Raw genomic sequence first — 24,018 nt, forward strand, 5'->3', positions numbered from 1 at the left:
CGTGCCCGGTGGTGTTTGTTGAGCCCTGCACTCATCTTGGCGCACCAGGGGGCTGTCCTGAGGCCTGGCAGTTGGCAGATGTTGTCACGTGAGATGGTAAAGGTGATTGGGTGAGCTCAACGTGCATTGTGGGTAAAATAGAGGGGCAAATATTAAGGAAAAGATGGACCATCATGTGACCAGTGAGACTGGGGGGGGGTGACTCGGTCTGCGCAGGGTAAGAGTAACGTGTGTGACCATTGGTAGTTGGCACCAGCAGTAGGAAGTCACACTTGACAATGAATGGCAACCCGAGGCACACCCTGGCACTCGTGGTGGTGTTTTGTGGGCTTCACCACAGAGACATTCAAAGGAGCAGTAGGAGAAGATGATGAAGGACGATATAACGAGGAGGAGGAGGAGGCGGCTGTGCTAAGACTTCGCAGCGCCGTCAGTTACAACCCAATAACGAGAGACGCACACAACCCCCCATTTAACGACGAGTGGTCCGCAGTTGTACTCCCCTTCATGCCACAGCTTGTGGTGGTCTCTGTGACCCCCTCCTACCTTCTGTGAGGGTCTGCTTATCCAGTGACCCCCCCAGTCTGCTCCTGCCTCCTTTTGAACCTTCCCGGGTGTGAGAGCCTGGCGTACCCGTGTGACATTTCAGTGTCTTCAGGGTGTTAACGCTGGCTACTATCGGGCCACCTGCGTGTTGATCCTGTACATTCAGATCGGTCAGGATGTGGACGGTGACACAATCGTCATCGTTGTGTCACCACAGTGGATCTGAAACGAAGCAGTCGAGATGTGATTGAAGTGACGACTTTCAGCTTTCATTTCAAGGGCTTTAACAAAATTATTATAAGAGCTGCTTGGAAAAGACCGCCATTTTCAAACCTGGTCTGGGCGCCCCCCCCCCAACGCACAAGCCAGCATCCCCTGGTGAATTTCGGCCACAGAAACCCCACAACGGTGCCACTCCGCATGTTCACTTGACCTTGGCTTCTCTAAGCTGGCATCAGTGGGCGTGGCCACACTACCCATAAGCCACTGCACAGGGGCGTCAGCTTCTCTCCGTTGTGGTCACCCCGTTACCTTTTGACTTGCCGTCGTACGTAAACTGAAGATGAATGACGTTCCCTAAATTCTTTCTAAGCTAAGAAGGTAAATGAAGGGACTCGTCACCGACGTTCACCTGATGGACGCCGAATGCTCGTCTGGTCGGCTGCAGCCCGAGTCAACTGTCATTCCTTGGACTTACACTTCTTCTCGTATACTGGCGAGGCGTCGACACCTTCGCCGAGGATCAGTTTTCTGAACTTTCTACAAATATCATCTTTTAATATAACGCGAGTAAAGAAAAGCTCTTCTTCCTCAAAGTTACCTTTAGACAAATGTGGATTCGGACAGGACACCTTCCTTTGCGCTTTATGTCAGCGTCACTAAGTATTACGCAGCAGACGTCCCTCAACTCTCCAATTCCAAAGCACTCCCAACAATGGCGGTCTGCTCCGTGGTTTCTTCTCGGCTCTTCTCTTCTTCCGCCGCCTCCGTCACACACATAGACGACACTGAAATGGCCCGTCGGGTACAAGTGTGTTTAACCTCCGCAGTTCGGAGTGAAGGGGAAAGAAACCGAGAACGACTTGCCGTTGCACGTTCGGCAGACTCCTTCACTAGCGGCCATTAAATCTTATTTAGAAACGCACTTGGACTCCCTGGCTTTTAGCCCCCTGTGACATGTTGGCTCTCTTGAGCTCTTCTGTGTTTCTGTTTCATTTAGCCGTTGGTTGTTGTGGGTCTGATACGTTGGGTTTTTATTGTACAGCCCTGAGGTGGTTTTTAAAGTGCTTTATAAATAAATAAAATGGATGGTTCTTCATGCGTCTTGATAAAAGTTTTACTTAAACAAGTAAACCGAACCATCGACATAGAATTACTAGGCATCATACGTCAACGTCACCGCCATATTGTGACTGGCACTGCTGTGGAGGGAAGTGATGGCTAATGTGCTGCTTCAGATTGGACAAAGCAGACCCCGGGATTACACTTCATAGGTAAGGCTGAACAATTGTGGTTCTATCTGGCCATCAGAAAATCCCGTTTTATAATCTTAACTTTAGCTACGCCAGGCTAAGCTAGCAAAGCTACGCATGTATGTGCTCAAGTGAGCCTCCAAACGACGTCTTGGCTCAACGTATTTAGTCACTGACTATGCAGATGTTGTTAGCTGTTAACATTTCTTAAACTCTGAAGGTTTCCCAAAGAAATCCACCTCAGGAAGCAGAGGGAGGTCAGGCAGCCCTTAGACGGGATTTGGAGAAAGCTGTCCTGTGACGTGTGCCGTGCCAGTTTGGTAACAGACGCTGTACTGGTGTCATATGAGCAAAGCTACCACTCGCTCACATTGAAACAAAGGAGGGTCCAGTCAAGGTGGTCACAGTAGCCGAGCGTGTTATCTGACAGTCGACATGAGGACAAGCTGTCAGTGGATCTCTGAGATTGGTTCAGACATCGAGGAAACACCGTTTGAAATTGACAGCCACCATTTTGTATTCAAGTCTTTAGTCGTCTCTGTCTTCACAAACTAAGGCCGCACCACATTGACAGACTGAATCCTCTCAAATTACAGAGTGGCAGCACACGGAAAAAGCTATGGAAGACTGTTCTGTGTCAAGGATTTGAGATCCTATCCTGTATACATTTAATTAACCACATTGTGTGTGTGTGTGCGTGTGTGTGAGAGAGATTGAGTGAGTAATGAGTGAAATGTTTCCAGAAATTATTAAGTCAATTTGCATACATAAAATTGTTGATTTTTGTCATTGAGTGGATCATTTCACTGTTAAAAGAAAGACCGGCCGGCCAGTTGCTGTCTTACTATCTTGACTTTCAGACATTGGTCAAGTTTTCGTCTCAATAATAATAATAACAATACATTTTATTTAATAGGCGCCTTTCTTAGCACTCAAGATCACTTTACAATAAAATTAAACAACATGAGTAAAATTAAAACAAGAATAAATCAAAAAGCAATAATTAGCAAACAAACAAAGATGACTGGCAGTAAGAGTGCAAAATTCACAGTTGGTATGCCAGTTTGAAAAGAGAAGTTTTGAGGGCAGTTTTAAAATGTGTTATTGAGTCGAGCTGACGGACACGAGAGGGACAAGAATTCAAGAATTGAGGAGCACCAGGAGAGACGCTCGACTCCCAGAGCACCGAGTCTGACGTGTGGCACAGAAAGTCGAGCTGCAGGTGAGGATCTGAGGGAGCGAGAGGAGTGCCAGTCTGGAGGAGATCAGCGAGGTGTGGAGAGCTTGAAATGTTAACCAATACTTCAGTACTGTGTTGTGTAAAAACAGGACAAAGTCAGGAAATGTTTCGGAGATGGAAGAAGGCAGTCCAAAAAATATTACTTATATGGGAGGAATTACAGTATTTAATAATAATAATCATAATTATTATTATTTAATAATTGCTATTATTAGTGTATTAATGGATATAAATAATTGCATTTAAAAGATTCGCCAAAATCTGTTGTACGTAAACGATACTGTTTTAAACGTCATTGTTTACCCGGTTTCCACGTCTACCTCTATTAGTTTAAATGGCACTTTTGCCACTCGCAATACGGCGGACACGCTGACGTATCGTGTCGACTGGGCAACACAGTGAATGCGGCGTCTATCTATATACAGTATATCTATGAACCGAACGCTTCCAGAAGTTTCTCCTGCGCCAATTGGGTTTTCCGCGGACTCCCATCGGCCTGTGCAGGCAGCGCTGCGGTGACACACACGGAAGGCGCGAAGATAATGACGTCACCAGGCACGCTCTCTCGTTGACCCTGAGCGTGCGCATCCTCGAGGTGCCTCGGGACCGCGCGCTGTGCGCGTCTGCCAGGCTCATTCCGAGTGGAGAGGCGGAGAAGATGGCGGCGCGGGTGAGTGGCTTCCCATTGTACGGATGGAATCGTTGGCTGAGGCTCGAAGCTCTATCGTTGCCCATATCCCGTAGTGCTGCGGCCCCCTACAGCACCTCCGTAATTCAGAGTGATGGGGACCCCGGCAGAGAATGAGACCGAACGCAGGAGGACGACGACGAGCTACCTCTGTGCTCCCTAACCGAACTGACAGGCTCGAGCACCGCAGTCGCAGCTGTGGAGGAAAAGGGGCAGGCAGGCAGGCAGGCGAGCAAACCGGTGCGGTGCTGCTGACAGAAGGGTCTGCCGTCTGTGCGTGGGTCGGTGTCACTGTGGCTGGGTTCGCGATTGTCACCGCCTGCCTGCCTCCCCCAGGGGATGTTCCATCCCAGCGGGCGCGTTGTGCCGGAATGCGCCGCTCTGTTAGTCTGCGACCGGCCGGGGAGGAAGCGAAGGTGCTGCCTGCGGAGACCGAAAGAGCGGCGTCACGAGGGGCGGGGCTGGGCTAGGCTAGGCTGACGTGTCCTGCAGGCGGCGCTGTGCGCCTTCTGCTCAGGTGGAGACTGCACCTGCACCGCACACCTGTATGCCTGGCTCCCCTGCTGGCCGCCTGACGCATTGCATCCTCCAACTCGCGTGCCTCCGCTGCACTTCCACGTGAACTGCGGTCGGTTATCCTCCTCCTCGCTGTGCGCGCTAAGCCGATTGGTGCAGCCGCAGTTTGCGATGTGCAATAACGTGTTGATTGGGTGAACCCTGTGAGGCGCTATATCCTGCGTGGCAGAGGGATCGTGCCCAGGTGGAAGCTTCAGTCTGCACTGCGGCTGTGGAGGGCATCGATCCACAGAATTCTGCAGCCCACGCGCCCGCTTCTCCCGTGATGATGAGTCAGGAGCCGCCAAGTTACGGTGTTGCTATTTGTGGTGCCTTGAACCGGAGTCACATCTGTCCTACCACCTTGTGAATTCCCGGGTGTACACACTGTGCATTAAGTCATTTTAAGATCGGCTGCGACTATTTGAAACTATAAAGTGACTCACTTGGTCGACGTGCACAAAGGGACACACAGGAGCTGAACCAGCGGCCTCCGTGTGTCAAGTCCAGCTCCTGCTTAACATCCTGATATGCCTAGTGGACCTTGAAAGTCACCCTGGTGAGGTGCCCGGTGGCCTCTCTGGAAGGCAGTGCTGCACTAGACAGCTGCAGGTGGCATGTGGGTGACAAGATGGGTTCAGTGGTGTTGTATAGCGCCTTTCATCCTATCCTGCACTACATCAGAAAGTCTGCTAAGCCAAATAAAGTCTGCTTGCTGCCTAATGCTGTGACTGATCTAGCTTTCAATCTGTCGAGCTGTACTGTATAGCGCCTTTTTACAAAGTGCAGGCTCACACCATTCTGAGCGAGGGGTGGTAAGCACAGGCAGCCGACCTCCTATGAAGACCAGTGCCAAGTGTTGAGGGTACAGCACAGGGCACTGATTGCTGATGTGGTTGACTAGCGCAGAGGTCTTTGTGCGTGAACTTTGTGTCATCACCCATGGAAACCTCGTTAGGCATGTTGGGCAGGCTCTGTGTGGCCCTAGGCATTCTGGGAAGGCTTGTGGGTGATGTCATCTTAGTGAGATGCCCTGTGGCAGCTTATTACGCGGCATCAGAGCAGCTCAGTTCACTCTGGCGAGAGCCACTTATGAGAGAGTTGGCATCTGGAGTTGTGTGACAAGGACAGAATGGACACACTTGAGAGCTCCAAGAAGGTAAACGAGTGCCAACGAGTACAGGCTGCCAGTTGTCATGTTTCTGATGGGAGACCTCGGATTACACGACCAATGGGCCATCTCTGGGTTGTATGGGTTTATTTGTGACATGTTGCTGCGTCCTCAGGGATCATTGGACGGAGTGTAACCTGCACTTTATGATTGGTAGATGGGTGCCAACTGTAGTGTACTTCTAGTGCCCCATATGGCATCTCGGGGAGGGCACAAAGCATCGTCACCCCAGGAGAGGACTGAGAGGTCCCAGCCAAAGCCACATGAGTGCCCGGTGGACTGAGGGCTGCCACTCACTTTTCCGTACTCTTCACCTTGCAGATTTGGCCCGCGGTTGTCTTTTGGGTATGGTGGGCACACGCATGGCTCTTCTGGGCTGTCCTTGTACCTTAGCCACTGAGCAAGACTTTCTGGGTTTCCTGCTAAGCATGGTGGTGCCAGTCCTGCTTGGCCTTTCTCTAACACACTGGTGCCATCTTATTTCTTTCTGTTTGACCGCCATGGTGTTTCAGGTTGCCAGTTGCTACCCCACACCTTCTCTCTGATGGAACTCATTTGGTGCCCGTGGGGTGCCTTCAGTCTCGGGCTTTTCAACGTACTGAGTTGGCTTTTGTTTTCAAGCTTTTGGCCAAAGCTGGCAGACTGACTGGTCACTTTCTGGGTCCCCTGGTTGTCCCTGGGGACTCAAAACCTCATCATTTGATTTTCTACACTTAAGGTGCTGTATGATGTGGCGCGCCCCGTGCTGTTTGGTGCCCCCCGGGGATTGTGGGCAGCTCACTGACTTCTGTTTTTTTTACCCTCACAGTCCATGCAAGCGGCGCGATGCCCCACTGATGAGCTGTCCCTGACCAACTGCGCTGTGGTCAACGAGAAGGACTTCCAGTCGGGCCTGTGAGTATCTGCCCAGTAGCCTCCAGATGTGATTGAAAGGTGCCAGTGATGGTGGGAATATGATGCCACTCATTTGTGTCTCTTCTGTCCTCAGGCATGTCACCGTCAAGACGACCCCGACCCACCGGTTTGTCTTTACCGTCAAGACTCACCACTCCGTGCTCCCGGGCAGCATCGCCTTCAGTCTGCCACAGGTATGCAGATGCACATGATGGGCACTGGTGTGCTTGGGGTGAGGTGCCCGCTGACTGACTGGTTTGCTTTTACCCTTTTTCAGAGGAAGTGGGCCGGCCTTTCTATTGGACAGGAGGTGGAAGGTAAGACTTTTGCAGATTCCCTCTAGAGGGCGCCGTGTGGCTTTCTTGTATTCCTGTGCCATCTGTGTTAGTCTTGTATAGCGCCTTTCACTGCAGGCAAGTTAAGAAGAGGAGGAAGCCAAAAGTACCACGTGAAACGGACGCCTGGGCCCCATGGGTCAATGTCCACTAGTCCAACTAGGGTGAGGGCGGATCGATGTCATGGAGCTTAGTATCCAGTCAGTCCAGGGGGGACTTGCTGTCTGACCCCATTGGGAGGTCATTGTGTGGGTGCACTGAAGTCTCTTAAGAGCAGATGGCAGCTTTATTGCTGTATAGCGCCTTTCCATTCAGTACTCCTGCTTCGGTGCCTCCTTTTGCTTTTTAAAAACACATTTATGATTGGCACCTGGCCAGACATTCTGCCATTCCGTCTTTATGTAGCGCCTTTCATGACTGTTGGAGGGAGGCTTACTGGGCTGGTTGTGGTTGGAGCGGACGTGTCACATGGCCAAGTGGGGCAGCTCAGCTAACTGGACAGTAATCCTGGCGCCCCATTGTGGCCAGCACTGGTAGAGTCGCCCAGTTGTGCTACTTCCCCAGTTTCTTGTCTGCCAGTGTCCACTGAGTGGAGGGCGGTGGCAGTGCCATGTCACAGCCACACCAGTTTAGGCGAGGTGAACAGCTCCACAATTCTTCACTGACCCTCCCGCCTCCTGTCCTTGCAGTGGCGCTTTACAATTTCGACAAGACGAAGCAGTGCATCGGCACCATGACCATCGAGATTGACTTCCTGCAGAAGAAGAGCGTGGACACCAACCCCTACGACTCGGACAAAATGGCCGGAGAGTTCATCCAGCAGTTCAACAATCAGGCCTTCACTGTGGGCCAGCAGGTGAGGGCATCTGAGGTCCCAAGGGGGTGGTGCTGGTGGAATTGGGAGAAGCATAACCTGGAGAGTAGAGGGGGCATGGCCAGTGTGTGCTTATAGAACAGGAGGCAGTGCCAGGGTGTGGTTGTGCCAGCGTGGCATCCATTTGCCCATCTCACTCACCTTCATTGCCTGTGCCCTTGGCAGCTGGTGTTCAGCTTCAACGAGAAGCTCTTTGGGTTGGTGGTGAAGGACATCGAGGCCATGGACCCCAGCATCCTGAAGGGGGAGCAAAGCAGTGGAAAGAAGCACAAGGTGAGGGCGCCGGTGGCACGTTGAGCCCGTGGGGAGCTCGTTGGGATCTCGCCCGCCTGGCTGGCTGGCTGCTGCTCCTCACGTTTTCTTTGGCTGAACGTCTCTCTCTCTGGTCATTTGTGTCCGGCAGATCGACATCGGCCTGATCATCGGGAACAGCCAAGTGATCTTTGAGAAGGCGGAGAGCTCCTCTCTCACTCTTATCGGTGAGTAGGGCTGAACGTGGGGGGTGTGGGGGTGGGTGGGCTGTCTCACTGCTGCCCTGGGGTTGAGGGGTCCTATCTGAGAACAGGGCTTGATGTCCAAACGCCCGAGTGTACTTTGGCTGAATGATTGATTAGTGAGAAGTACTGTCATCGGCCACCAGAGGGCAGCAGCTCCCCACTGTATGAATGTCCAGGAGGCTCCTTGAAGTGGGCGTCTCTGTGAGCACGAGAGGTCACTGCGGGTGGGATGGGAACAGCAGAGTGCCCACTTTGGTCGTCATGTCAGAACTGTTTAAAAAAGGCAGACATTGGCATCCCACCCTCACCCCCCTGGCCTTTGGGGTCCACCCCGTGTGCTTACCTGTGTTTCATGGTTCTTGTTTGTAGGAAAGGCCAAAACCAAAATGGATCGCCAGTCCATCATCAACCCTGACTGGAATTTTGAGCGCATGGGCATTGGTGGTCTGGATAAGGAGTTTTCGGACATCTTCAGAAGGGCGTTTGCCTCGCGGGTCTTCCCACCGGAGATCGTCGAGCAGATGGGTGAGTCCCAAGCCTGTGATTCCTGGGCGAGTGTGCCGATGAGCCCTGCCACTGATGCCCCCACCCCCTTGTCTGTGTAGGTTGCAAACACGTCAAGGGGATTCTGCTCTACGGACCCCCAGGGTGCGGAAAAACACTGATGGCCCGCCAGATCGGGAAAGTGCTGAACGCCCGTGAGCCCAAAGTGGTCAACGGCCCCGAGATCCTCAACAAGTATGTGGGCGAGTCTGAGGCTAACATTCGCAAGCTGTTTGCCGACGCCGAGGAGGAGCAGCGACGGGTGAGCGGCGAGTCCATCTTGAACCTTTACGGTACGGTGGGACATTCAGACCGGGGTGCTGGAGTAGGCCCGCCGTCTGCTTCATGTCACCCACCCCGGGTCACGCCTTACACTGACATGCCATCCCCCTTGTTTGCTTGCCTTCTTTTGCCACCCAAGCAGGAACAGGTTATACCCCCTGTTTCTGCTTTTTGCTTGAAGCCTGTGAACCCTGCTGGCCGGTCACAGTATCTAATCAGCGTGCTGGCAGATAAGATGGCACACCGTGCTGAGCGCCCTTCTCTTGAGTTGTCGTTTCATCTCCACCTCCCGCTGCTTGTGGCGGAGTCACTCGCCACCTCTAATGACGACTTGGTCGGTGACGCTGCTTCAGCACCCTGCTCTCTACACCTGCTTAAATGTCGCCGTGCCGGCTCAGAAGGTCTCGATGACAGGTTGCAGGAGATAACCAGAAAGGTCATGATGCCATTGCGCCTTGGCCGGTGCCTCCTGCCAGTCATCTTGCAGTGCAGTGTCGAGAGCTGTGCCAGGTGACACACAAAAGACACCACACAGTTATTGAAGACTGGGAGCAGGGGCTCATGGGAGTGTGTGCAACAACCCAAGTTGACGTGTGTCTGCCAGGTGGGGGTGGGGGGGGGCTTCTCTGAGAACACAACAAGTGAGCTGGCTGCCTCCTCAGGAGGGCGAGTGTAAAGTGGGGAAAATGTGTAAGGCGCTATATGATAGGCAGAGGGGCTTAATGTGGTGCCCGACCACACTGCAGTGTGAGGGGGCAGGGCACACAGCATCATCACCCGAGGGGCACTGAGAGGCCCAAATGATGCAGAGCTGGCATGGCTCACCCGCTGTGCCATGTGCCGTGAGGACTGCATTATGTCGTTCAATTTTCTATGCTCTTCATCTCGGGTCTCTGGCTGAGTTTAATTAAGGTGGGTTTGTGCCCCACCGCTGCCCACATGGCTGTGCTGAGCTGACTTCTCAATGGTCACCATCTTTATAGCTGGAGCCACTGAGCATGCCTTTTGGGGGCTTCATCCCAAAGGTGGTGCTGCCAGTCTGTGTCCCCATTACACCCGTGCCATCGTATTGCTTCTGTCTGCCCGCTCAACCTTTGAGCAAACCCCCCACAGTGTTTTGAGAGCTCAGATGCTTGCAAGCCTACTGCCCACTCCTTCACTCCCACAGAACCCTCAGGATGCCCGCGTGTGTTCAGCAGATGTGCCATGGATATGTGATGGGTCCCTCGAAGTGGCACTGGCCCATTTTAATCGGTTGTCCCGCTTCCTTTCACTTCTTGTTCTTTATTTTATTACGTTTGGGCGATGCGAGTGCCCAGTTTGACTATTGTACATTCCTGAAGCTGGCAGGCTGTAGCTTGTGCCCTCTGTTGTCCACTTTGCAGCCACAACTCCCTCTTATTTTAAAACATTTGCACTTGCCCTGATGATTAAAGGCGCTATAAATTAGCTATAAAGGCTAATTCTCTTTGCCCAGGCCTTTGTTGTAGACATGCAGCCAAATCTGCTGATGCACAGCTGCCTACTTGGACTGACTGTGGACACTGCGGGCACAGGCTGAGTTTAACAGCTGCTAGTGCCATACCAAACCCTGGTCTGTCCCTTGTTTGCCTGGCATTGGAAGGACATTGTAAGAGCCTTCTGCGAAGACCCCCTTAAGGTGATGCTGCTCCTATTAGACAGCTGGCCATATCACCGGGGTGCCACTTGGCCTCCCCTGAGTGGAGACTTGTAACCAGATGCCAAGTTGACAGGCCATTGTAATGTCCGTGTGGTGTTACTGGAAAACGTCCCCCCTCAGCAGTGTGTCTCTTCTTTTGTTACAGCTGGGAGCAAACAGCGGCCTCCACATCATCATCTTCGATGAGATTGATGCCATCTGCAAGCAGAGGGGCAGCATGGCCGGCAGCACCGGAGTGCACGACACCGTGGTCAACCAGCTGCTGTCCAAGATCGACGGCGTGGAGCAGCTCAACAACATCCTGGTCATTGGTATGTCACTGGCCCTCATGCTGTGCTGTCATAGGCCTGTTCGTGACTAGTGGGCGTGGCCCTCCTGACTGATAAGCTGGTCCAGCACCGACACGCCATTTAGAATAAAGTCCCTCAAAGAAGTCTGAGCAGTCTGGTACCCCACATCAGAGAATGGGCGCTCGAGCTGACCATGTGACCAGAGGGCATCATGGGCAGAATAATGGAAGGAGTTATTACGGCAGGATGTCAACTGGGGAAGCGTGAGTTTAGGTGGGAGCCCATGAGGAGAGGGGCGGCCAGAGAGGTGCAGACGGTGGGACTGACGTGGTCTGTCAGAAAACGTTTGATGAAAGAGGCGAGAGATCAGGAAATGGGAATACAGGGCCCAGTGCAGCAGAGAGGAGGAGGATGATGATGATGATGATGGGAGGGCAGCTTGATTAGAGTGAGACCATAAGGGTGGTGTTAGCAGAGGTGGCCACCAGAGGGCAGTGCATAAAGAGTAGAAACAGTAAGCAGGTCATGGCTGACGAGGATACCAGACTCATTAGAGAAGGGGGGTCTGGACAAAATATGGGGGCGATGAAATGTCACATATAGGAAGGAAAAATGTGAGATCTGAATACACGAGGGGAGGTCCGAAACCTGAAAGTCCACCTTATGAGAAGGACCTGGGGGTCACCGTCTGCATCCGCGCAGTGGAGAAGGTTGATAGGATGTTAGGCTGTATGCTGCCCCCTGTGTTTGGGGGTTATGTGTAAGCTTTATAACACACACACACACACACGTGAGGCCCCCACGTGAAGCAGGTCCAAAAAACGTCCAGAGGAGAGCAGCCAGGCTGATTGGTGGGTCCTGAGCGAGACTGTAGGGTTGGAACCTGCAAAGAGGTGACAGACTGAAGTGTTTGGACACGCGAGAGGAGACCACCGCGCCCATCTGTCACTTGTTTGTTGGCTAACCGTCTTGCCCAGATCCTTCTGCTTGACCTCCATGTCTCAGTAGTTGTTCCTGAATCCCACCAGTCTCTGAGTAACGGAGTGCCCAGCAGCTTCAGTCCTAAACGCACCTCCCTTGAGTTTCCACCCGTCTCCTCCATTCGAAGAATTGTGCTCAGTTCCACCTTAGCAATGCCTTGGAGGACTTGGAGCAGGTCCCCACAAAGCTAGGAATTAGCAGAGTGGATCCCAGTTACCAGTTTGAATACGTGGACAATGTGTGTCAAGATGAGACATGTGGGGTGAATGACCAGCAGGCCTATCCGGACCCTCACAACACAACTTTGATGTTCTTTTGGACAAGAGAGGAGGTGAAGAGGATGGGTGATCCGAATGGGCGGCTCTCGTGAGAATCGTCGTGATTTTGCACAGAGGACCCCGAGTTGTGAGGGGAGTGTGAAGGGGGGGGGACACGAGACTAAAGTGTGTAAAGGGGATTTGCTCTGTGAGTCTCCACAGCAGGAACACGGAGACACGGTTAGAGACTTGAGGGAAGGCTTCACACACACCTACTTTAGAAAGCTTCATGAAGACAACCACAAGCACAGAGAAGAGGGGGGCCACAAGACTCCAGGGACCTGCAGATCACAGCTTGATGTCATTTTGGGGACCAGGGTGGCCACTCTTGTCACTGTTGTTCTAATGTTGTCCTGTTTACATTTGACAGGAATGACCAACAGACCCGACCTGATCGACGAGGCCCTGCTGAGACCCGGCAGATTGGAGGTCAAGATGGAAATCGGTAAGAGTTAGAACGTGAAGTGGGGGTCCGTGGTACGTCAGCTGAGAGGATGTGAGAGGAGAAGTCTGGAAACACAGGTGTGACCCCCCTATGTACGCGTGTAAAGACGAGGGGCACAATCACCGCAGCACTCGTTGCCAGTCCCAGCCGCGGGTTTTCTGTCTTTGCCGTCTCAGTGTCGCTTTAATCGCACGCAGCCTTGACGTCCTCTGAATCAACTGAACGTCACCTGCTCTGAGTCCTGGCCACGGGAGACCCCTTTACTGAGCTGTGCAAGTGTGTGAACTTCCTGAGGCTCAGTGCCCACCACTCACCTCCTGTGTTGTACCCAGGACCTGAGGTGGGCCGACGCAGCTCTGCTGTGTGAAGGGGAGCATAGGGTGACATCACAGACACCCCCTGCCCCCCCCCATGTGCACTCAACTATCCAAGGGGGACGTCGGCCCACTCCTTTGAATTTGTGAGGAGTCAGTAGCTGCCAACAGAGCGGTGAGTACGGTGTGTGTGTGCGAGTAAGTGACGCTGTCCTGTCGCATTGCCTGACTGCTCCAAGTAGGACGAGATCCCCCCCAAAATGCAGACCCCAAAGTCACCACTAACCTTGATGGATCTCTCTGTATATCCCAAGACCAGGTGGTCTAACGTCATATACGTGGGCTTACCTTACTTTGGCTTAACACTTTGTCATCTGCCATGTCGGCTTTGCCAACGGTGGGATGTTGGGATGTCCCTGCTTGTGGTGGGCTCCAAAGGCAGTCTTTGTTAGAGAAACTTCTGGAGTCTAAAGGACGTTTTATGTACGAATGCTGAAGTGGGTCCTGGGTTTTAAGATATCAACCCAAACAGTTCCCCACTGGTGACGTGCGCCGTCGTTGAGCGTCTGTGGAGTTTTGTCCTTCCACTTTGCTTCTAATCGCGGCCTTCATCTGCGTAAAGTGGCAGGCAGCCCCGTCTCTTTGACTGGCGCCTCTTCGGTGGTCCGCTGATAAAAGAGCACAGTGCGTAAGTGTAGCCCACTCACAAGCTATGGCGTTATTACTGTCCAGTCAAAAGGACCCTAAACATTGATGTACTGCCATTCTGCCCCCAAGGTGCCAGCCTGCCAAATTCCATCTTGTTAACTAAATGAGAGATGGTGGCGGTGTGACTGGGTTGCTCAGTCCGCCAACTTTGCGTTGCACAGATGTAGAAGTTTTCACGTTTTTGCCACACGTTGAAGTTTTCGACTCCCTCCTGTCAATTTAAATTACTTCCTCTTTTTCTGTACAGTTTACCCCCCCTCAAGCTGATGGCATGTCACGTGAGTTGTGCCCAGAGGGGCCGTCACACTTGATGACCGTAGCTGCTGATGTCCTCGCCTGAGATGACAAATGACACAACTTTGTGTGACTTTCCAGCGCAGGTTCTTATTATCTCAGTGTCACATGTTCTCCCCTCTCTGTGACAGCCAATAGCGTGCTGCCTGGCCCCACCGTTTCTGTATAAAGGGTCTACAGGATGGTGGGCTCAGTCACAGTCTCAGTCCATTTTATCCTTATGTGTAGTCGTGGTACGTAAAACACGAGACCTCCGAGAGACGAGCTTCTGTTCCATTTGTGACGTTCCTTCTTCCTCGTCGCCACATTCTGTGCCTTGTTCTTCCAGGTGGGTGCTGATTGGTTGTCTGCTGTCTCACACACAGCGACCCCTACACTGGGGTGAGTTGTAGACTAATAGGACTGAGTCGCTGGGGATGTCACACTGGTGGTCACATGAGCGGCACTGTCACTGACTTGAGCTGACTACGATAGTGCGAATGAAAAGTCGTGTCATGTAATGGGGGACATGACATGGGGGGCCCATCAGGTGCACTGAAACGTGCAGGAAGGCGGCGGCCGGCGGAGGACGATGATAAAGGTTGGGAGCGTGTGCTGATTACAGTGCATTGCCACACCCACCACACGATGAACCTTCTAGGTTGGGCTGATAGGTGAGGAACATCTCCAAGACCCTGGAATTCTCTCCATGGAGCCCACACAGATGCTGTCACCTTCCAAAAAAAAACGATTTGCGGTTTCTGCTGTCGGGCCTTTCGTCATTTTGTGTCATCTTGTGGTGGTCTTTATCAAGTAAGCAAAGGAATTCATAGGGATAAAAAATGACAGCAGAGAGCCGAGAACTAAAAACAATGGATAAATGACAAAAAAGTCTAATTGTCGAGGTATGCAAATGTCACGCTGCTGCACTTTAATGAATGTGGAATAAAAATGAACGAGGGGATCAACGTGAGGGAAAGGAGGACATGGGGAGTGCAGCCACAGGGGGGCGCCACCTCGAACTTGGATAGGCAGCTGGTGAAGAATGTCAGGTTAGCCTGCTGAATTTTACACTCGGCCTGAAGGTGGCGCCACACTGCTGAGCTGCTGTCCGCTGTGCAGATCATTGAAATAAGCAGTGAGGTCGTGTAAGGCAAAGGCCTTAGTGACGGCAGCCACAGGGGGGCGCCAGGCCTGAACTTGGACAGGCAGCAGGTGAAGGCACACAGTATGCCGGGTTCACGTGCTGAATTTACACTGAGGGATTTTTACACTCGCCCTGAAGGTGGCGCTAGTGACTAGAGGGCCTTGTGGACACCATTAAATTCAACTGGAGGTAGAAGGAGTTGCCAACTGTGAAACCAACGGGCGCTTTGGGGGGCTCCAGGGCTAGGGCTGGGAACACTAGGGGGTGGTGCCCACCTTTGCCCTCAGTATCAGGTGATGACAGCTCAGGGTATTGCAGCCTGGCGTGTGCCCTCAACACTCTTTTGTTTGTTCCCCAGGTTTGCCCGACGAGAAGGGCAGAGTGCAGATTCTCAACATCCACACCTGCAAGATGCGGGAGTTCAACCTGCTGGCGGTAGATGTGGACCTGAGGGAGCTCGCTGTCGAGACCAAGAACTTCAGTGGGGCAGAACTGGAGGGGCTGGTGAGGGCAGCTCAGTCCACCGCCATGAACCGGCACATCAAGGTGAGTGCGGAGGTGACATTTGTCTTGCGGTCACAGACACTGAGACACACACACACACTCGCTCTCTCACGGAGACCCCACGACCTTCTCTGCCTCCTCGATGATGTCAGGTGTCTTCCATCGGCCTCTTCTGAGGGGTCCGGAGTTTCTCGGAGACAAGACTACGGCTTGTCAGGTGAAGTCGAGGAGCGTCCATCTGCACCCCTCAATTCGCTCTCCAAATGTCAAGCAGACGTGACGCTCCCGGAGTTAATAAGCAGATGACACCGGCTCGCTGGATATTTGACGGTGTTGAAATGTTGAGCCGCGAGCCGCCGCAGGTGCAGCGACGTTAACAGGGTGCGCTGATCTTATCGACGCGAGACGTGCGCGGCTGTCCCAGCAGCTAAAGTTCACCGCCGCCGACGCCAGCTGGACACCTGCCTGCTGAACCCTTAAAGGGGGTGCGTCACCGACGGCCCAGCATACCGCGCATAAATGTCACGAGGTGGCCGTCTCCTGCCAGCTGGCCTGAGAGCTCGCGGCCCCCTAAAGCTATGCCACAGGGTCCTGCTAAGTGGACTTGCACCCCCTTTTCTCGTGTTTGATAGAGCAGACTTGGAACATAAACAACGAGGGGGAGACCAGTCAGTCCATCGTGCCCACTTGACACCAGTGGTGGACGTCTGTGTGACCGTGTGTGCAGGATTGCGTCACCCCCTGGCAGCTGTATTTTGGTGCGTCTCCACGGCAGCGGCCATTTTTACTTGTTAAATTTAAAAAAATCGAAGATGTGACGTTGGACATACAGGGGGCACACATTCATGGGAACCCTTTGGAGCAGGTGGGCCGAGGACCACCGGGATGGAGGTGGACTGATGTGTGTGGACAGAGTCGTGGAGGTCTGCTTAAACCAAGGAGTGGGAGAAAAGAAAAATAAAATGGGTATGCAGTGTTGTGAAAAAGTCATTGCCCCCCTGGTGTCCCCTGTTCTCGCAGATTCTACATAACGAAAGGCCTGAGCATTTCAGACAAGAGGGGGCCGAGTGAGCTTTTAAACTGGGGCTTCCTTCATTCAAGGAACATCTCGGTCACCCATTTGAAAAAGTCTTTGCCCCCATTGCCTCAATACTCTGCCCGTGTTTAGTTGCCGTAATTGTTGCAGCTGCCACTTGATGTCGCTGGTGGGTTTGTGAGCGTCAGCTGCTCATTTCAGGCCCCCTCTATTGACTAGGCCACTCTCAGCCTTTTTTTGGTTCATCGTCCTCGTCCTGCTCTGTAACCCTACAACACTTCGGCTTCAGGTCACGGACTGGCCATCCTGGTCAAGTGTGCAATTCAGGACCCCCCCGATACCCCACTGTGTGTTATCGTCAGTCTGATGTTCCTTATGTCGAATGCCCACCGCAGTGAGCCCCACTATGGCCTCATCTGTATTCCCAATGTCCTGGGATCATCCTGGTGGGTTTGATTCCTCCTGGTAGCTGAGGTCCCCACTTTGCTCCTCTCCCATCTCTCCTCCGTCCCAAACGCTCATCACTCTGACGGAGCTCAGGCGTTGAGGCTTGACACATGAAGACCACCTTGACCGTTCTCCATGCTGCAGTGGTGCCTTCGGACCCCCTCAGTCTTCACGCATCTCTTGTGCTGTCTAGTTCCATTGTCTTCTGACTCGAGCAGCACTCGGTACTCCGGAATGACGAAGAGATGCCAGGAGTTGAGCAAAGTTTACAAATTAAGAATAAAAAACTGAAAATTCAGTCCCATTGACACAGCCATTTAGAGATCCTTTACTCCATTGAAGCCCCTTCGGTGTGTGATGCCAGCCTGGAGTCTTCTGGGGTTGGATACACACACGTGCCCGCCCGCCCGCCCAGATTCTTCTGCTCTGCAGATCCCCTCCAGCTCTGTGACATTGGATGGAGACCCTCAATGGACAGTTGGGCCACTCGAGGACATTCCCAGAGTTGTCCCCCAGCCTTCTCTGGACTTCACTCCATTCAGCTCTCCTAAAACTAGTCGCCCAGTCCCTGATGTTGCCACCGCTGGGGTGGGCTTACGAAGGTGTTGGGTCCTCCCAGGTTTACTCCAGACAGGACGCTAAGCTTGGTTTCATCAGATCAGAGACTTTTGTTGTCCTCAGGGTGTCTGTTCGCACATCCCAGGTGGGCTTCCATGTGTCCTACTGAGGACTTGTCCTCCTCTCTGGCCGCTCCGTCATGAAGCTCGCATTAGCGGAGAGTTGCACTTGTGGTGGTCCTTGTGGAAGTTTCTCTGGAGCTCACCCTGGGTGCCCATCAGGCTCTTGGTCATGTCTCCTACTGAGACCCTTGTCCTTGGGTGGCCTGCTGTCGGAAGTGCCACCGTTGTTCCATTTAAGAATTCTGGAGGCTGTGGTGGTCTTGGAAGCGTTCCATTCTGCCACCTTTGCCAGATGTTTGCCACGACCCAATCCTGTCTGGGCTCTAATGGCACTCGGCTCACTGCTGGGACCCTCTGTAGACAGCGGTGTGCCTTCTCTGTGAATGGACCTCAAACAAAGGGGAGAAACATCTGGGCGGCCAAGCAGAGGGTCTGCATGCAGGGGTCCAGGTGGGGATTTGCTATTTTTAGTAAATTTGTGACTCTTCCTCAAGTTCTCACGCCGCTTAGTCATTCTGAGGTGTTGGTCTATGAGGAGAAAAATGAAATGACCTTAGCACAAGATGGCACCGTCACAAAAATGTGACAAAAGTGAGGGGTCTGCATTTGGGGCATCTGAGTGATGGGGGCCACTGGACATGCATGTGTCACTGAAGGGGCTGAGAATTGTGGGAGAGCATTGGCGTGGGGTCCTGTTGTGGCCTGAAGGCTGCCGTGTCAGACCCTCTGTCTGAAAGTTGACACTCAAACGTCCCTGGCGGCATCAAGTCGAGCGACTCGCCGCAGTGTGTGACTGTCGTTTTCACCCTGATTGGTGTTTTCTGAGTAGACCACCGGAATGAGAAACACCAAAGCGGCTCAATAAATTCATTGAAGTCATTTTAAGTTTCCTTTACTGGGCAGCCCACCCACTAGTCTCAATATTGGGGGATGGCTGTAGTGGCCCTGTCACCGTCCTCGGCCCAGGGCTCACATCCACCCTTTAAGGAGGAAGCGGTGGGCACCACCAGATGCTGGTGGAGTGTCAGACGTTTGACTTCACGCTGAGGACTGCAGACCCCCTTGGCACGCTTTAGAAGCCTTGGCGATGTCTTAATGCCCGCTGCCTGGAAACAAAGAGCTCTCTTGGCATGAGTGCCCGCCCTTCCTCATCGACTTGACCTGACATGTCGGTTGTCCTTTCACTTTAGGCCAGCAACAAGGTGGAAGTGGACATGGAAAAGGCCGAAAAGCTCCAAGTGAAACGCAGCGACTTCCTCGCCTCTCTGGAGAACGACATCAAGCCGGTGAGTGACCACCGGGGGGCTCCCGGGAGTGTGCCAAGTGGTCCACTCCAGGATCAGTCAGATGTGAATGTTTGTAATGAACCTCCCACCCCTCCAATCCTCCCCCAGGCCTTCGGGACAAACCAAGAGGACTATGCCAGCTACATCATGAATGGCATCATCAAGTGGGGTGACCCCGTGAACCACGTCCTGGAAGATGGGGAGCTTCTGGTCCAGCAGACGAAGAACAGCGACCGTACACCTCTGGTCAGCGTACTCCTGGAAGGTGAGGCCGTGGGACGTGAGCTGGGAGGTGAAAGGTCACCCCGTGAAGGGCCGAGTTCACTCGCGTCTCACCTTTGTGCCCCCCAGGGCCGCCACACAGCGGAAAGACGGCACTCGCTGCCCGAATCGCAGAGGAGTCGCAGTTCCCCTTCATCAAAATCTGCTCCCCCGATAAGATGATCGGCTTCTCGGAGACGGCCAAGTGTCAGGCGATAAAGAAGGTGACTTGGGGGTGTCGGCCTGCAGAGTGGGAGGAGCCTTAGGGGTGGGATTGAGCGTGCTCACTCTCTCTCTCTCTCTCTCTCTCTCGCGCCCCCTCCAGATCTTTGACGACGCCTACAAGTCTCAGCTGAGCTGCGTGGTGGTGGACGACATCGAGCGCCTCCTAGGTAACGCCGCTCTCGGCTCGTGATTGGTTGGCCGGCGCCATTTGGCCTGTTTAACCAGAAAGTGTCCGTTTCTCGCAGACTACGTTCCCATTGGTCCTCGCTTCTCCAACCTGGTGCTGCAGGCCCTCCTCGTGCTGCTCAAGAAGACGCCTCCTCATGTAAGTCGAGCTACGAGCGGAGGTCCATCACAGGGGCCGTCACAAGGAGGTGTTCAGGTGGGACGTAAGACACGCATGGGGGTCTTTGGGCGTCACCCTACACGTGTCTGATCTACATGGTGCCGCCACCACCACCTTACCCAAGCTGATGCCCTGCTGTAGGGCTACACAGAATCGGGGGGCCTCAGGTTAGCTCCATTGGTATTTGGGGGGCCGAGTGTCCGTCCAGCGGAGGTCCAGCGCTGCTTGAGGAGGATGGTGTGTCCTCGTGCACATTGCATTGTGGGTTGTTGGGCCCTGCCTTTTTTATTTTACAGTGAGGGATGCCAGTAGTGGTGGGCATTGGGAGAAATCAAAAGGCAAGTGGACAAAGGAGTGGGGAGGAAGAGGAGGAGGAGGAGGTGGTGTAGAGGCTCAAACTGAGTCAGGGCGCAGATTAAAACAAAAAGGAGCCACCACGCCAACCAAATACACTGGCATTGCGAGTGACCTCCTGTGAAAAAGTATCTGCCCCCTTCCTGATACCCTCTGTTTGTGACACCGTGAATGACGACCTCTGATTTTGAGATTAAATGCATGGCGGCGGCACTCGCGTTCCACACAGTGGTGCTGTAAAGTTTGTGAACCCTTTAGAAGTTTTTATATTTCTGCATAAATACGAACTAAAACATCAACAGATTGTCACTCAAGTCCTAAAAGTAGATAAAGAGAAGCCAGTTAAACAAATGAGACAAAAATATTATACTTGGTTGTTTATTTATTAAGGAAAATGATGGAATATTACATATTAGCGAGTACGTGAACCTTTGCTTTCAGTATCTGCTGTGACCCCCCAATAACTTCAACTAAACGTTTCCGGTAACTTCTGATCATTCCTCCGTACAGAACAGCTTCAACTCTGGGATGTTGGTGGGTTTCCTCACATGAACTGCTCGCTTCAGGTCCTTCCACAACATTGTGATTGGATTAAAGTCAGGACTTTGACTTGGCCATTCCAGAACATTCACTTTATTCTTCTTTAACCTTCTTTGGTAGAACGACTTTGTGTGCTGAGGGTCGTTGTCTTGCTGCATGACCCACCTTCTCTTGAGATTCAGTTCATGGACAGATACAGATGTCCTGACATTTTCTTTTAGAATTCTCTGATATCATTCAGAATTCATTGTTCCACCAATGAAGGCAAGCCGTCCTGGCCCAGATGCAGCACAACAGGCCCAAACCACGATACCACCACCATGTTTCACAGATGGGATGAGGTTCTTATGCTGGAATGCAGTGTGTTCCTTTCTCCAAACCGAACGCTTTTCATTCAAACCTAAAAGTTCTATTTTGGTCTCATTCGTCCACAAAACATTCTTCCAGTAGCCTTCTGGTTTGTCCACGTGATCTTTAGCAAACTGCAGACGAGCAGCAATGTGTTTTCTCCTTGTAACCCTGCTGTGCACATCATTGCTGTTCAGTGTTCTCCTGATGATGGACTCATGAACATGAACATTAGCCAATGTGAGGGAGGCCTTCAGTTGGGGTCCTTTGTGACCTCGCTGACTATTACACGTGTGCCTTGCTCTTGGAGTGATCTTTATTGGCCGACCACTCCTGGGGAGGGTCACAATGGTCTTGAATGTCCTCCATTTCTACCCAATCTGTCTGACTGTGGATTGGTGGAGTCCAAACTCTTTAGAGATGGTTTGGTAACCTTTAACAGCCTGATGAGCATCAACAACTCTTTTTGTGAGGTCCTCAGAAATCTCCTTTGTTGGTGCCATGATACACTTCTACAAAGATGTGTGGTGAAGAGCAGACTTTGATAGATCCTGGTCTTTAAATCACACAGGGTGCCCACTCACACCTGATTGGCATCCCATTGACTAAAAACACCGGACACCTCACCTTCAAACTAACTGATCATCCGTGAGGCTCACATACTCACTAATATGTAATATTCCATCATTTTCCTCAATAAATAAACAACCAAGTATAATAATTTTGTCTCATTTGTTTAACTGGTTTCTCTTTATCTACTTTTAGGACTTGAGTGAAAATCTGTTGAAGTTTTAGTTCATATTTATGCAGAAATATAAAAAATTCTAAAGAATTCACAAACTTTCAAGCACAACTGCAGGTGGGCAGTGCCAGCCTCATGGTTGGGGCACAAGCCGAGGTGATGGTCATTGTCCACCATGAATGGCCTGCTTATGGAATCTATTCAGCTCTCGATGGCCCCCTTAATGTGACCTCCGTAACGAGAAGGTGACACGTGTGGCGGGTCCATTTTTCAAATATACTTTCCTGTCCTTTGCGGTTGGCAGGGTCGGAAGCTGCTGATCATTGGCACCACCAGCCGTAAGGACGTGCTGCAGGAGATGGAGATGCTGGACGCCTTCAGCACGACGATCCACATCCCTAACATCAGTACTACCAGTCACCTCATGGAGGCCCTGGAGGTGAGGGGCACGGCGGGCATTAAAAGGGCATGTGGGAAGGCTGACTTTAAGGTGGCATTTTAATGGAACTTTTGTTTTTGTGCGTCAGCTGCTGGGCAACTTCAAAGATCAGGAGCGGGCGACAATCATGCAACACATGAAGGGAAAGCAGGTGTGGATTGGCATCAAGAAGCTCCTGATGCTGATCGAGATGTCCCTGCAGGTACGGCCGAGTGCTGCTTTTCGAGGCCGGGGGGCCGCAGCGTGTCAACGGACCCTTGACCTTTGCGTCTCTTCCTTTCCAGATGGACCAGGAGTACAGAGTCACCAAGTTCTTGAAACTTCTCAAGGATGAAGGCGCGTAAGTTGGGCCCCCTCCCTTGCTGCCCCCCACCCTGCCCCACCCCTTTTGCTGCCCGCCATAAACAAATGTGGCACTGCTTTGTATTTTCAGTTGCAATGTTTTTTGTTTCTTTTGTTTCTTTTTGGCCCCCCTTTTTCAGGCTGGATCCTGGTAAGATGATGGAAATTTAGCCCCCTATCCACGGTGTGCCCCCCTGCTGATGAATCCTGTTGATGGTAAGGGCAGCTCTCACCCCTGAGTGCTCTCTCGCTGCTGCTTTGGCCCCCTTTGTTTGTGTTTTGCCCACCTCTTTAGCAGATGCCCCTTCTTTGAGTGACTAAGGGGCACACTGGTGTGCAGCTCCTCCCTCTGCCTGGCATTCTGTGTTCTAGCCGATAGAAGCGGCTTGGCAGCGGGTGACGCCATGCTGCCGTAGGATGAGAGTGTTTCATGTTTGATTGCCACCACCTGTACCCTCCGAGGTTCATTTGCACTGACGGTGCTGTCCCGTTCTTTTGCAGGGACCACCGCACTTTGTATGACTGACTCCAGGGCAGGTGACCTTTGAGTGTCCAGCAGGCTGGCAGAAGGCTGAAGTGAAGACCTGCCCCCAGAAGAACAGAAGTGCACCCCCCACACCTCACCCTGTGCCCATTCTGCATGTCTCGAAGACGAGTGAAGAAGTGCCCCCAACCCAATGATAGTTTTGTGAAGCTGTGCTTTGAGTAGTCGTTCTGTGTGCCACGCTTCCTGCAGCCGGGGGTGCCCTCTCGCCGCTATTGTTCCTGGAATGTGGACTGAGCCTACTAAACCCGCTTGCCCTGGCATCACCCCGTCCTCGTCTGGTTGCATCTTCTGGAAATTTCCTTCTTCATCGTCGTGGCGAGTGGGCGGGCGGAGCTGGCAGTGTGACCGCCGTTGAGTATTGATTGGAGGGGAACACACTGGCCACTCGCTGCTGCCCCCTGCTGTCTCTCTGTAAATTTCCAACAATTCACTGATGTATACATAAAATAATAATAATAATATATCGAGAGCGAGAGCGGGCGAGATGTTCTATTTAATGAAGATTTGACTTGTGGACGTGCAGACTTGAATGTCAACGTCGGATTCTTGTTGTGACGTCCATTGCCATTAAAGCTCACTCTGTGGTCACCGCTGCCTGCCTGCCTGCTCTGTCTGCACAAAGTCGTCACGCGTCTGGTGAAACAAAAGGCGTTTATTCTTCAAATATA

At 52.4% G+C, this 24,018-nt stretch overlaps 1 protein-coding gene across 4 annotated transcripts; it reads left to right on the plus strand.

The window, feature by feature from the left end:
• Window positions 1-3,737: 3,737 nt before the first annotated feature.
• On the plus strand, window positions 3,738-23,938 carry LOC120518209 (vesicle-fusing ATPase). 4 transcript variants are annotated; one of them, XR_005631199.1, is made up of 22 exons: window positions 3,738-3,928; window positions 6,481-6,566; window positions 6,661-6,760; window positions 6,844-6,883; window positions 7,591-7,757; window positions 7,941-8,048; window positions 8,179-8,254; window positions 8,642-8,797; window positions 8,878-9,077; window positions 10,924-11,089; window positions 12,737-12,811; window positions 15,612-15,799; window positions 19,111-19,206; window positions 19,315-19,471; window positions 19,558-19,691; window positions 19,793-19,859; window positions 19,938-20,017; window positions 22,327-22,461; window positions 22,550-22,663; window positions 22,746-22,797; window positions 22,944-23,019; window positions 23,305-23,938. XR_005631199.1 is itself a non-coding variant. In XM_039740874.1 (22 exons), exons 1-21 carry the CDS (start codon window positions 3,917-3,919, stop codon window positions 22,972-22,974), a joined length of 2,244 nt encoding a protein of 747 aa, XP_039596808.1. In that variant the 5' UTR covers window positions 3,738-3,916; the 3' UTR covers window positions 22,975-23,019; window positions 23,305-23,938. The 4 variants fall into 4 exon arrangements, 3 of the variants coding, with proteins under 3 accessions (XP_039596808.1, XP_039596810.1, XP_039596807.1); XM_039740874.1 differs by having other exon boundaries at window positions 22,746-22,801; XM_039740876.1 differs by lacking the exon at window positions 22,944-23,019 and having other exon boundaries at window positions 22,746-22,801.
• The last annotated feature ends 80 nt before the right edge of the window (window positions 23,939-24,018 follow it).

The sequence above is a fragment of the Polypterus senegalus genome, chromosome 17 (assembly GCF_016835505.1).
Source record: "Polypterus senegalus isolate Bchr_013 chromosome 17, ASM1683550v1, whole genome shotgun sequence".
Lineage (NCBI taxonomy): Eukaryota > Metazoa > Chordata > Cladistia > Polypteriformes > Polypteridae > Polypterus > Polypterus senegalus.

What these genes read in the sequence shown, in the direction of transcription:
- LOC120518209 (XM_039740873.1), top strand. An exon ending in CGACATCGAGCGCCTCCTAG is followed by an intron (nt 19,860 to 19,937) that starts GTAACGCCGCTC and finishes CGTTTCTCGCAG; the next exon opens with ACTACGTTCCCATTGGTCCT. An exon ending in TCAAGAAGACGCCTCCTCAT is followed by an intron (nt 20,018 to 22,326) that starts GTAAGTCGAGCT and finishes TGCGGTTGGCAG; the next exon opens with GGTCGGAAGCTGCTGATCAT.